Genomic DNA, 12,624 nt, shown 5'->3' on the forward strand with positions numbered 1-12,624 from the left:
TTCACAGGAAATTTGATGTTAACTTGCTGTTCACTCTGGCAGTCTGACATTTTCCAACAACAGTAAGAAAACGCCTGTATTGACTTGAAAAGTCTGTATTTGAACATCCATCCACCGTACTGGGAAAAGTGATTGAAATGAGCCTTTTCTCACTCTGAAAAGTCAGAAAATATTCTATAACCATTTCTTTGTTTCTCACCTCCCACTCTTGGTTCCCGAGTTATAGGTTTAATATCTTTTTTTAAGATTGGACTTCATATTTTTTTATCTGTAGTCTAAAAACACACCAGAATGACTAAAAAGAAAGAAAAGAAAACGTTTGACTTGGCACTCACAGTGAGGCACTCTACAGGCATTTTGCTGTTAGTATATACAGTAAGTGCCTCAGTAGTGTTTGTTCACATACTTCTGCTGAATAGGTGATTTAGGATTCTTCCAGTTGAGCAAGATAAGTCTACGTGCCAATAGTGTAGTAAAGGCCAATACAGTTTGTTTGTCCTTCTCCACTTTAAGCCATCTGGGAGTCCACCAAACACAGCTGTTAGTGGGTTAGGAGGGATTGTGACACCATGGCTGCCTGAAAGGCATTTAAACATTTTGGTCCAAAATTATGTTAGTTTGGTGCAGGCCCAGTGAGGCCGGAACTTGATTGGAGCGTTCACAGATTGGATCTTGCCCTGGAAACATTTTGGACAATTTTAAACGAGACAGATGTGCTCGATATATAATTTTGAGTTGAATAATTGTATGCTTTGCGCATATGGAGCTCAAGTGAATTATGTGCATTGCTACCTTCCACTCCTTCTCTGAGATGCTGAGTGAGAGATCCTTTTCCCACTGTACTCCTGGATCTTTGAAAGGGAGAGACTGTAAAATGGTTTTATATATTACGGAAATACTGTCTGAGTCCTCAAGATGGATCAATAACCCCCGAATAGTTAATTGAGTGATGGTGCTTCGTGGTGCACACTGCTTTGTGGGGGATCCCAACCCTGTTTTTCTGTTGTGTCCATTGTCCTAGCTTTGTGGCACTTCATAGAAGACAACTGTCCCTATCCCCCAATTGTTGTCAATCGTGTGTAGTAGCTTTGTAGCACTTGATGCTTTGTGGGGGACCCGAAAAAGTCAGAATGAATAATTCCATTTGGAATCCACACATAAATTTTCACATCTCTTAGCAGTAAAAAAAAAAATAGTGGCAACATAGGTGGTGTAATTTTTGCACTCAAAAAGATTCAGATTTTGGAGTATTTTGAGTTTTTAGATTTAGGATATTAAACCTGTATTACACTGTATTTTTTGCATATCTTACAGATGGATATTTACACTGAGTGGCAGTGTAGTGTGTGTTGGTCATGTGGAATATAAGAATTCCATTGTATTTTGTTCACATGACAATATTTTTATCAAAACCTTACATTTGTGAAAGAGTCAAGACCACCTGCAAGTCTATACTAAGTTCACAGTGCCAAACAGCACTCAGCATTGTGCAATTTCTAGGGCATGTTGTATGCACAAACAGTAAAATAATACTGGGGAAATGAAAAGGCAGATTATATGAAGGAGCTAAACCATGGTAAAACAGAAAGAAGCAACATGAGCTAGTTATTGGATTTTATAGTGCATGCTATGTTGCTCTTGCTGAGGGTATAGTAAAACAACAATGTTTTTGGGTGAGCAAAAGTAATTACTTTCATTTTTTCTCAGAAGACATTACTCCAAGTCCACAATATGATGAAGTAGATCTGTGTTGTGATTCGTAAGAATTTTAAATCAAATTGAAGTTATTTTTAATAATCACTATAACATTACTGAACATTGCTCCTGACGCTGTCCTGTGTCCCATATTGCAGAAATATCTATGTATGCACAACTGCACCCATGTTTCAGATGCTTTCTGTGAACCACTGAATCATGATTGAAATAAGTACAGCACCAACAGTTTCCCGATTTGTCTGTGATCTTCTTCATGTGTAGTGGAGGACTGTGAGTGATTATGAGTGTAACATTTTTCTTTGATTATGTTCTAGTTGTTTACAGAACAGCGACCGCAATTCACATCTGGACATAACATTCAGTAATTTCAATAGCAGCAGTTAAAGACAGTTTTTCAAGGTGAAAAATGTATGCTAGAAGAAACCACACTATTAGGCTGAAAGCTGTTTTGTGGAGGAAGCAGTGTGGTAAAGTCCACGGTAGGTCTCCTCTTGAGCTTTTTTATTTTTCTTTCCTAAAACAATGTGGATATGCTGCTTTACAATACATTTGCTATCGTATGGTACAAATAGAAATCTAATAACACTTGGTACCGAACCCCCTCCCCACCACACTTTTCAAATCCGGCCTTCATACCATAATTCCAACTTTATGACAATAATAAATAGTTCCTTTGACAATAGCTCTATGCCAGCTACTTTGAAAATCAGGTTTGCTCCTGATGCTGATAGTCTGGACAATTTTCAGCCTGTGCCTCACCTTTCCTGTCTAAAGTTCTCGAGGACATTGTGGCCTCCCAACTCTGTTTCTTAACATGTAATAAGCTGATGGAACCCTTTCAGTCTAGTTACAGAACACTGCAAAGCTGTGAAATTACTCTGCTTTGGGTAACTAACGATTTGTTTATGGCAGTAGACACTGGGCAAACCAGTATGTTAATTCTATTAGACCTTAATGCATCATTTCAGACTATCGAGCATGATTGTCTCTCATTCATAATTGAGAACATTCTGGGTATCTTTGGTACTGCCCTCAGGTGGTTTAAGTCCTATCTAACAGATTGGCAAGAGTTTTTTAAACTTGACAACAGCAGGTCAGACTCGGCACCAGTCACACAAAGAGCTCTTCAGGGCTCAGTCATCAGCTATCTGATGTTCTGTATGTACATGCTTACCCTTGACCATATTATTTGTAATGGGGTTCCTCATAGTTTGCTCAGAACACATCATGCCTCAGTGAAATTTAAACCTGGACGGGATATAATTAATTGAAACTAAACAGCAATAAAACTGAAGTCATGGTATTTGGCACAAAAGCTTGCCTTAAGAAAACAAGCTCCTTTCCAGTCACTCTTGGTGATGTTGTCACCAGACCTTCTTCTTCTGCTAAGAATCTGTGTATCAGTTTTGATTCCTTCCTATTTTATTCTACCCACATAAATCCTGTTAAGAAACTTTCTTACTTTGACCTCTGTAACATATCCTGTGTTCACTCATTCCATTCTTTTTCTGATAGTGAGAATCTTCATGCTTCTATTACATCTCACATCAACTACTCTATCTCCCTACTGGAAGGTTTCCTTTCTAATCTTTTATCACTGTTGCAGTTGGTTCAAAACTCAACTGCAGGAGTCCTTGCACAGACCCGGAACAGTGAATACATTACGCACATCCAGCTGCCTTCACTAGCTCTGTGTGTTTTATAAAATTGAATATAAAACTCTCTTAATAACCTATAAGGCTTTAAATGTCCTTGCACAGGACTACATTAGTAACCTGTCATTACCCATCACTTGGACCCTGTCCACCCAGCTTTCAGCTCTATAGTGCTCAGACTTTGGAACAACTTTCGAAATTAGTAAGAACAGCTGACTCAATTCATTCTTTTCAAAAACAACTTAAAACTGATTTGGAGGACAGTTAACTTACATTGACTTTCTGACACTTCTTTCAGTTTATCCACTTTGTCCAGGTGCTCAGGATAAACGTTTTTATATCACAAAGTATGTTATTTGTTCAGGTTTTTCTTGTAGTTGTTCTATTTTTGTATTTTATTTTTCTTGCTTTATAAATAAAATATTATTATTATTTAGATATGTGCTGTTTTAAGGCTGTAATTCTGTTTTGACTGTAATTTATGTATTGGCCGTGGTATGCAGGTGTGTGCTTTATCCGGCTAATTCCAAGTTGATTCCTGCCTGGCACTGGCTGAATAGGTAAATAACAGCTGATGATGCTGAATTGGAGTGCGATTTTGAGAATATAATGTAATTTTATTTATTTCTTTACATACACACACACACACACACACCATGCCCTCTGTAATGGTTGGGACAAAGACACAGTTTAAAATTACAAATCGGACATTTCAGACTTGATTAAAGTGCACTTTGCAGACTTTAATTTAAGGGTATTTGCATACATTTCTGTCACACCATTTAAAAATTACATTTTTTACATGGTCTGCCCATTTCAGGGTACCAATATATTTTGGACCTTTGGTGTATTAATGTTTGTGATTACTTAGGTGTGAAATTGGCGTCGGCGGGGATGGGGGTTTAAGAGTTGGGAGCGCCAACTCACACACAGGGCCATGTAGGTTTGGATTTTTTTTCTCCCTAAATAATAAAAACCATCATTTAAAAACTGCATTTTGTGTTTACTTTTGTTATATTTGACTAATGGTTAAATGTGTTTGATGATAAGAAACATTTTGTGTGACAAACATGCAAAAGAATAAGAAATCAGGAAGGGGGCAAATAGTTTTTCACACCACTGTATAAAAAAGTGTAATTATTTTGACATGGTGTGAGCAAAATATATACCATCAAAATAAAGTCTACAATGTGCAGTTTAAGCACATCTGCATTGTTTGAGATTTGATTTCAAACTGTGGATCAGAGGGTTAAATCAAAGAAATATGTGTGCTTGTCCTAAATATTATGTATTGTGTGTGTGTGTGTCTGTGTATTAATTTGCCCATTGACTTATTAATTTTCCAACGTTTTCCAAAATTTTCTCATTATAGGGCTGCGGGTGGTTAACAGAGAGTATTCTGATTATATCAGGTACAAAGCAGTAAGAAAGTAACAAACTAGGGTGGGATTCAGTCCATTACAAGAACACGGACACACAGGGTGTGATTAATTTTACTTTTAATTAAAATAATTGTGGCATTTGTTGTTTCAGAGCACATTGTACTATCAAGCTGTATAGTGCCTTTTATGAGAGTCATGTTCCTATTTTTACAAGGGAAAAAATACAGCTCAATAAGGAGATAAACGTCAATGAAACAGCACTCTATGTTATCTTAACTGTTGGCTGTGCATATGGCACATACTGTACATGGAGGCTGCTTGGAATACAGTCAGAGTTACAGGTTGAATATTTGCCTATGCTATATTACTGCATTGCGTCAAAAGCCATTGTCCCCATTGTATCATTGAAGATAAGAATCGATTAGAAGGTGCCAGCCATTGGAAAATCACAAGCCAGTTTAGTCTGTAAAATCTCCCCATTGTGAAAGCAGTAGGACATGCACTCATGAATGCTTACTTCTTAATTTATTTGTTTCTACATACTAAATATAACTAACAACAGGTGGAAAGATGGTGACTTATATAAAATGGAAAAAATATCCTGCATATGCAACATTTTGAGGTTAGCAGACATGGTAATGCAGCCTTAACCAAAGAAAAATGTTGTGTTTGGAAATGTTCTACACAGTCTGTCCTGTGCAACCTTCTTAATTTGTATATACTGTATCTTTTAATCTTGTTTTGAGTAAAGGCCTGTTTTACAGTATTAAAAAGAGATTTTAAATGATGTAGACGGTGATGCCATTTGCTGAAGTCACAAATTGTGGACAGAGGGTGGTGTGTGTTTGAGCATTTGTGTCTTATGTTGTAGTTCTTAAAGATACCAGTACAAGTTTAAAGCATCTAATTTTTTGCTGTAATTTATTAATTTTATTATTTTTTAATGCAGATGTCACAATGTGTTGCTGGTTAGAAATGGTTACCTGGAAGACAAAATTATTCACGGTTGTTTAATCAGTGAAGAGAAAAAAATGCAAAAATCCTTGGGATTAGGCTGTACAAACATCTTCTAGCCTTGTGAGGTGATAGAAATAAAGTCTAAGTGTTGGATAGCAGTATGACCTTCCTTATTCTCAACGAACCCATCAGGAACTCAAAGAGTACACATGATCAACAGTTGTCCTATGTCTCCAATGCCATTTCAGTCCGACAGGTTTATGTCATTTCTACAAACCATGGTGTCATCAGGATTTTCCAAGCTTCAGGAAGAACGACTTGTAATATCAGAACTCAACAAGCCAGATGGTTTGCAGTCTAATTTTAGGTCTGATCCTACTCACTTGGAGATCCGTCGACATTCTGACAGAGGGCAAACTTCATCTTCTTTCTGTGAAAATGGTGACTGCTCATATTCAGAGACTGATGCCATGCTTCCTCAAGGAAGGCTGTCAGAAGAGGAAGACGAGACTGAGAATACAGTTACAGCCCACAGAAAAATGCCTAAAGAATCTCCTATTGCAATGGCTCTCCAGATTCTCCTGCCATTTCTTTTGGCAGGATTTGGCACAGTGTCTGCTGGCATAGTACTTGATGTAGTTCAGGTAAGATAATGAGCTGTAAAAATTCATTATTGGCTGATAACTTTGGTTATGTTTGTAAGTATGTTAAAGATGACAATATTATTATTAATATTTACTGAAGCCTTTATTCAAGGCGACTAATAACATTTGAAAGATAAAATTTGTTACATTTCTTTTGTTTTTTCTAGTTCGAGCACAGGCAGGTGAAGTGATTTGCTCATGGTCACATATTGTTAGTAGTGGGATATGAACCCACAACTTCAGGGTTTGAAGTCCAAAGCCTTAACCATTATAACCTTTATAACAGACTTTCTGTGTCAAAATGTATTTGCTTAATGTGGCCATTCAGTCATACATTTATGTTCTAAACCTATTAATTTGAATACTTTGGCACTAGAAGCTGGAATCTATGTTGGCAGCAATAGGAAGCACGTGGGAACCAATCCAGACTTTTGCAGGTTATACACACATACTCACATAGGGCCAAATTTAGGTTGTCACTAATTCTAACCTGCATTTCTTTGAGGCAAGGGAGGAGACCTAAGAACCTAAAGAGTCCTGAGTGTTTTTAAATATTGCACACAAAGTACGTGAGCTGATAAACGTTATGAACATAGAACTCCCCTGGTGAAATGATGGTGATTGGAAGAGCTTTGTCCTCTTTGTTAAATGAGGGTGAGTAGAAGAATTAGTGAAATGAGCACAATTAAAAATAGGAAAACAAATTGCACGGTGTGGTTAATTGCTTAGGCGTCCCACTGCGATCCACCCACGCCACCAGTGTTTAAATTAAATCATTCAAAAGTAAGAAAGCTTGTCTGTATGCTTTCTGAACATTTAGTTAATTCAGTTAGTGCACTGATTCAGAGATGGAGACCCTGTCAATTGCAGGAGTTCAGGAGGGAAAAACCTCTTTTCTAAAACAATAGAAATGCAGAAGTAAAATTTTTCACAGACAGTGCGTGTGTTAAACAAGAATTCTAGAGTATTGTGCTCTAGGCAGAGTAGTCAAACCTAGAGTTATTTTGCTGCAACGGGAAGTGTTTCTTGCAAATCAAAAACTGCCTTTGAACAGAATAACAGTTAAAGCTGGTGATTGAAGAACTTTGGTGTTAAGTTATCTTTATGGTCTGAACCATGTATCAAATATCACAGCGTTTTTGAGCTCAATGTGAGGTTTAACATCGAGCATTGCACCAACAAATGAACACCTTTTTCATATTAAACTCTGTAAAGGCTTTATCATAACCTAAAACATGCTTCAAGTAGAATTTGATGATTAAACTTTTTTGTTAACATGGGAAAAATGTATGGCATTTTTCTACCTTCACATGCACTTCCTTTTAGCCCATATTAAAGAAAGAAATCTGTTTATAGTATTGTTCATTAAGTGCGTTGTTACAGAAGTCCAAAAGAAGACTGTGAGGGTTAACAATCATTTTTAAAGGGAGTTCGAGGATATGAACATCTACTATTATTACATGTTTTTGATATTGTGTTTGGCCCATAACGTAATGTCTATTTGCTCCTTGCAATTGCAAGGTGTGCCCTGGCATTATTTTTTTCTCTGCTTTGCACATTAATTATGTTTAGCTTAAAGCAAACCCATAATTCACTGAGAGAAAATAAAGACTATGGCATGCACTGGTACAAGATAAGCAAAACATGATGATTCGGATAAGCTTTAAACTTTGGTTAATGTTGATACATTTTTACAGTTTTATTTCTCATTTTTTATCTTCCCATTTACTTCGGGTTTCTGTGTACCTAGTTATTGCATACAAGGGAGGTTACTATAAAAGATGAAGTCTTTAAGGAAAGGCCCTGCCAGCCTTTCAATTGGAATTGATACTTGCACATCTTGTTTCATTGCTTATTGTGTACTTGCATTACTTGTAAGCCTTTTTATAACAAAACACAGTTTTTGAAAACAAAAAGGAAGTTCTACCGGTTACTAAATACAAAGGTTCACATATTTTTTTCCAACCTACACCATGAACAAAAACAATGTGTTCAGTACTGGCATAAAGAAGTGCAATTGGTTGCTATGTAATATTTTAAGCAGAATTTGTTTGTTTAATATTATGCATTAGATAAATGTCAAGGTATTTTTATGAGTAGGTAATGCTGAAAGTCAGGTAATTCCAAAAGGTTCATAAATGTTTTCTTACAACTGCAAATTATGTAGATGATTGTTCAGACCTGCGCAGATAAACAGTAGATAACATTTAAAGCACATGAATAATAGACTTGGAAGTAAAAGTTAGATATACAGTAATTTAATATTGAGTTATCTAAAACAAGAAAGTAAACATAGGAACTGGAATTATGATGTGTATCAGACTCATCATAGTGCACAGCTAGACAGTGACTGTAGGGCAAAGATAATCAGTGTTGGTCCTGGAAGGTCGCTGTAGACACAGGTTTTTGTTCCAACCAAGTTGCTTAATATGAAAGCAATCCTTACCAATAATGATCTTATTTAATATCAAGAGTTGTTAGTGTTTTAACTCTGCAATGTTTGCTCATTCTACAATTTAAGATTTTATTTTTATGTATTTCTTTTCTGATGATATCATGTCATTTTCATTTATTCGCTGTCTCTTCAGTTTCATTCTGAGTAGTTTATTTAACCAAACAGTGCATGATAAATACCACAGGTGAAAATGGAAACAAGCTAGATGGAGCACTGCTGGTTCTTTTGTTATTTACATCTTACTGCTAATATGGAGCAAATAAAAAACAGTGAATGTAACTGTTTAAGACTAAAGCAAGCAATTAACGGTTCAAAATCCTAACAGGCAAGAAAACTAAAATGAAGCAAAAAATGTCCCTTGAACAGTAGGTGCTTCATCAACAGTGAATGAGTTCTCATAAAGCAGTTGGGTTGGAACAAAAATCTGAAGGCTCACACTGGATTTAAAGGATCTGAGTTGTAAATAGCAAATCAATTAAACAAAGTTAATTAGCAGCAAACACTGGTCACTAATTAAGAATATGGCTAGAATTAAAACCTGTAGCCACTGTGGCCACCATAATCACAGTTGGGCACCACTAGTGTAACGTATAAGCTACAAGGAAGAAATGAAGGAGTTAAGTCTTTTCATTTTTAGAAATCAAGATTAAGAGGTGAGATGATAGAAGTGTTGTAATATATAAAGTGAATTTCTATTGTGAATGCCACCTGTTACTTTAATATGAGCTATTCCCAAAAAGAAAAACAAGTAGAAGACAGTTGAGGTAAATTTCAAACAAACATTAAAAAAGTATGTCTTAACACAGTGAGCAGTAGGTACATGAAGTGAGTTACAAAATTGTCTAGTAGATGATAGAATGTTTGGTGAGCTCAGTTAAGATACATTTGTCAACCGTAGTATTGATCAACCAAAGCGTTTTTCACATCAGATTTACTGGATTTAGCAGTGATCTTGTTTGCTGAATATTCTTCTGGAAATTTGCTTTGCGTCTGGTTTGGACAACCTTTTTTTCCACTACCGTCCCATGATGCTTTGCAACACTACCCTGACATCACCAAGTTATAGGAGCCAATGATGAGTTAGACAACCATCCCCTGAGTATATAACACTTATCCTACCAATTGGCAATATACTGGATCAACTACTATAAATTCTGCTATAACTGGAATAAATCCTTCTGGTATGAATTTAATTCAAGAACTGTTTTACTAGTATGCTAAAAATGATCTGAAAACTTGTGAATATTTTTTAAATGCAATACATGCATGCAGAAGGAAACTGGAAATTTGTTTTTGTATTTGTGTCTTAAATTTAATGGCTTTTTTGTATAGATTTCTATATGACCTGTGTTTAATGCATGAGCCTACACCTTAAATTTTTAATTACCCTGAGTGCTATGCAGTTTATGCAAACAGGAAGGAGTGAGGAATCAACATGCTTTAGTGTCATGCTTATTTGGTTGCAGTGGCAGTGGCTGAGCAAGTGCATCAGAGGAAAAATAAAACAACTGTACATTCTGGTTTGAGAGGGCCCAAGCCTCAGTGAATTCATGCTTCCTGCTTCTCTTGCCACTGTCCAAAACATGTTTCCTGTTCTGATATTTAATTCCAGTTTATCTCTAGGAGGTATGGTGATGCCATGGTTAGCACTACTGTCTCACAGCTCAGGTCACTATTTAGCCACAATAATTGGTTCTGCATAGTTGGCAGACTTCCATAGTCCTAAGGGAGACTTTCAAGACTATAGCACCATTATAATAATCCACTCGACACTAGTTCAGTCTCTCCCAACTTGAATATGGTGCATTTCGCTGAGATTGACAAAGTTTGTGACCATTTCCATTATTTCACTGTACTTGTAGAAGCGAATTCAGCAGGGTTTGCTCATTACTACTCATTAATATCACTGTCCTTTATCAGATGATGGAAAGAATAAAATCATTACTCTGCTACAGCCTTTTAAAACCTAGCTTAAGTTTAGCCTAAAGGCAAATAAGAGTAAGACTGATCTATTTGGAAATTTTAAAACCTAACACCCATCCAACACGGATCACTGTATCTATAGTGATGCAGAGTGGTATCAGCCTCATGCTGTGGGTAAGTTTCTCATCAGCAGAGATTGGTAGCTATTCACAGTTAAAGGAAATTTGAATGGAAAATAGCATGAGAGAGTATTGCAAGGGAGATTGTTTCAGTTTGCTAAACAATTGAGTTCAGTTTTCATAAAGACAGTGATCCAAAGCACAAGGAATATCACTGCAGTGGTTTGACCTCACCTCTATTGAGAATCAGTAACGTTATTTAATGGTGGTATGCTAAAAGCTTGTCCAAGAAATCTTAGTAAGCCGGAACATACCTGCTAAGAGGAATAGGAAGAATTAATACTGACCAATAAGTCAAAAGTTATTTTTTCAAAAACATGCTATATATACATACATACATACACACATATTTACCATGGAGAATTGTGTTCTAAATTTAATCGCTTTCTATAAATTAAAAAAAAAATCTTACACACACTGGTACTTTACATTGGAGTCATGGTGCATAGAGGAAAAACTTACAAAGTTACCAAACATGTTGCTGAATATTGATCCATGTCTTGTGATTATAAACACATTGTAAAATTGTTTATACATATAATTTTTGAACAAAATAACATCAATATTATGATATTTAGCCATTTTTAAAAAAGACCAGCCATGTGCAATAGCTCAGCACTTAGTCTTCATGCTCAACAATCTTACACCCACTGGTGTGTGGTTTCCTTTTAACAGACCAAATCACAGTAAACTTTTCATGCCAGGTGGTTGGTTTTGTTTTTATTTGGTTACTTATTTATGTGAGAATTTGCACAAACAAATAGAAAAAGTATCCTTACCATGAGAAAAATAGTACCGGAATATGCGATAAAATGATAATTTCCTGACTCCTTTTCTTGTGACAATCATGTGTTGAGAACATGGATGGTGTGGATCAATAATCGTCAACTGTTTTAGCTGGAAAAATTAATGTACTTGGGAAAGTTTTTAAACTTTTCTTCCATGCCCCATACCCGAGCAAGATATATATTTTTTGTTTATATAAGGCGCTTAAATTTAGTGCACAATTTTGCATGGCAAATGCATATGTAACATGTTTGTGAAGAAATAACTTTGACTTGAAACATACTAAGTCCTTTAGCATGAATTTTGTGTTATTCAAGGGTTGAGCTTATCCTGGTAAGTGTAAATTAGCTATCTTAATATTCTTACCTTCATTAAAGGAAACTGTAAATGAATAGAGTCAGCATGTGTTTAATAGTAATGGGGTTAAGGACACCTGGAAGAGGAACATGAAGGAGTTTCTAAACGAGGAAAATGAATGAAAGAGAAAATGACAACAGAAAATGTTAACAACAACTCCATCTTAAGGGTAAATTTAACATAAATGATAAAGAATAGAACTTCAGGTAGAAACATAGATGTATGGAACAAGTTATAGATTAGTGTAGTGTCTTTGGTGTCATAAAATCTCAAATAGAATATTTTGGAAACAGGTGAGTAGTTGATTTGCATGTTCTCATCAAAATTGTTCTTATGCTTTGGTTTAGACAACGAGGATTGAGCATGTTTACAGCATTCTTTTCTGAAGATGTTTTATTAATTCATCTTTTTAAACTAACTTAATTATCATTACCCCCCTTCTCATTATATTTTTATAAAGCACTGGGAGGCCTTCAAGAATATCACTGAAATTTTCATCTTGGTTCCAGCACTTCTAGGTCTAAAGGGTAATCTAGAAATGACTTTGGCATCAAGGTTATCTACTGCTGT

The 12,624-nt window shown here is 35.9% G+C and overlaps 1 protein-coding gene across 1 annotated transcript in view; it reads left to right on the forward strand.

Annotated features, from left to right (window-relative positions):
* The window catches only part of LOC120534597 (solute carrier family 41 member 2-like), a 75,887-nt gene that overhangs the window by 9,112 nt on the left and 54,151 nt on the right, over window positions 1–12,624 (forward strand). Inside the window, exons 2-3 of the mRNA XM_039762186.1 lie at window positions 5,703–6,354; window positions 12,515–12,622. Coding sequence (XP_039618120.1) covers window positions 5,920–6,354; window positions 12,515–12,622 — 543 coding nt within the window. The 5' untranslated portion in view covers window positions 5,703–5,919. The remainder of the gene's footprint in view (window positions 1–5,702; window positions 6,355–12,514; window positions 12,623–12,624) is intronic.

This window comes from Polypterus senegalus, chromosome 8 (genome assembly GCF_016835505.1).
Source record: "Polypterus senegalus isolate Bchr_013 chromosome 8, ASM1683550v1, whole genome shotgun sequence".
Lineage (NCBI taxonomy): Eukaryota > Metazoa > Chordata > Cladistia > Polypteriformes > Polypteridae > Polypterus > Polypterus senegalus.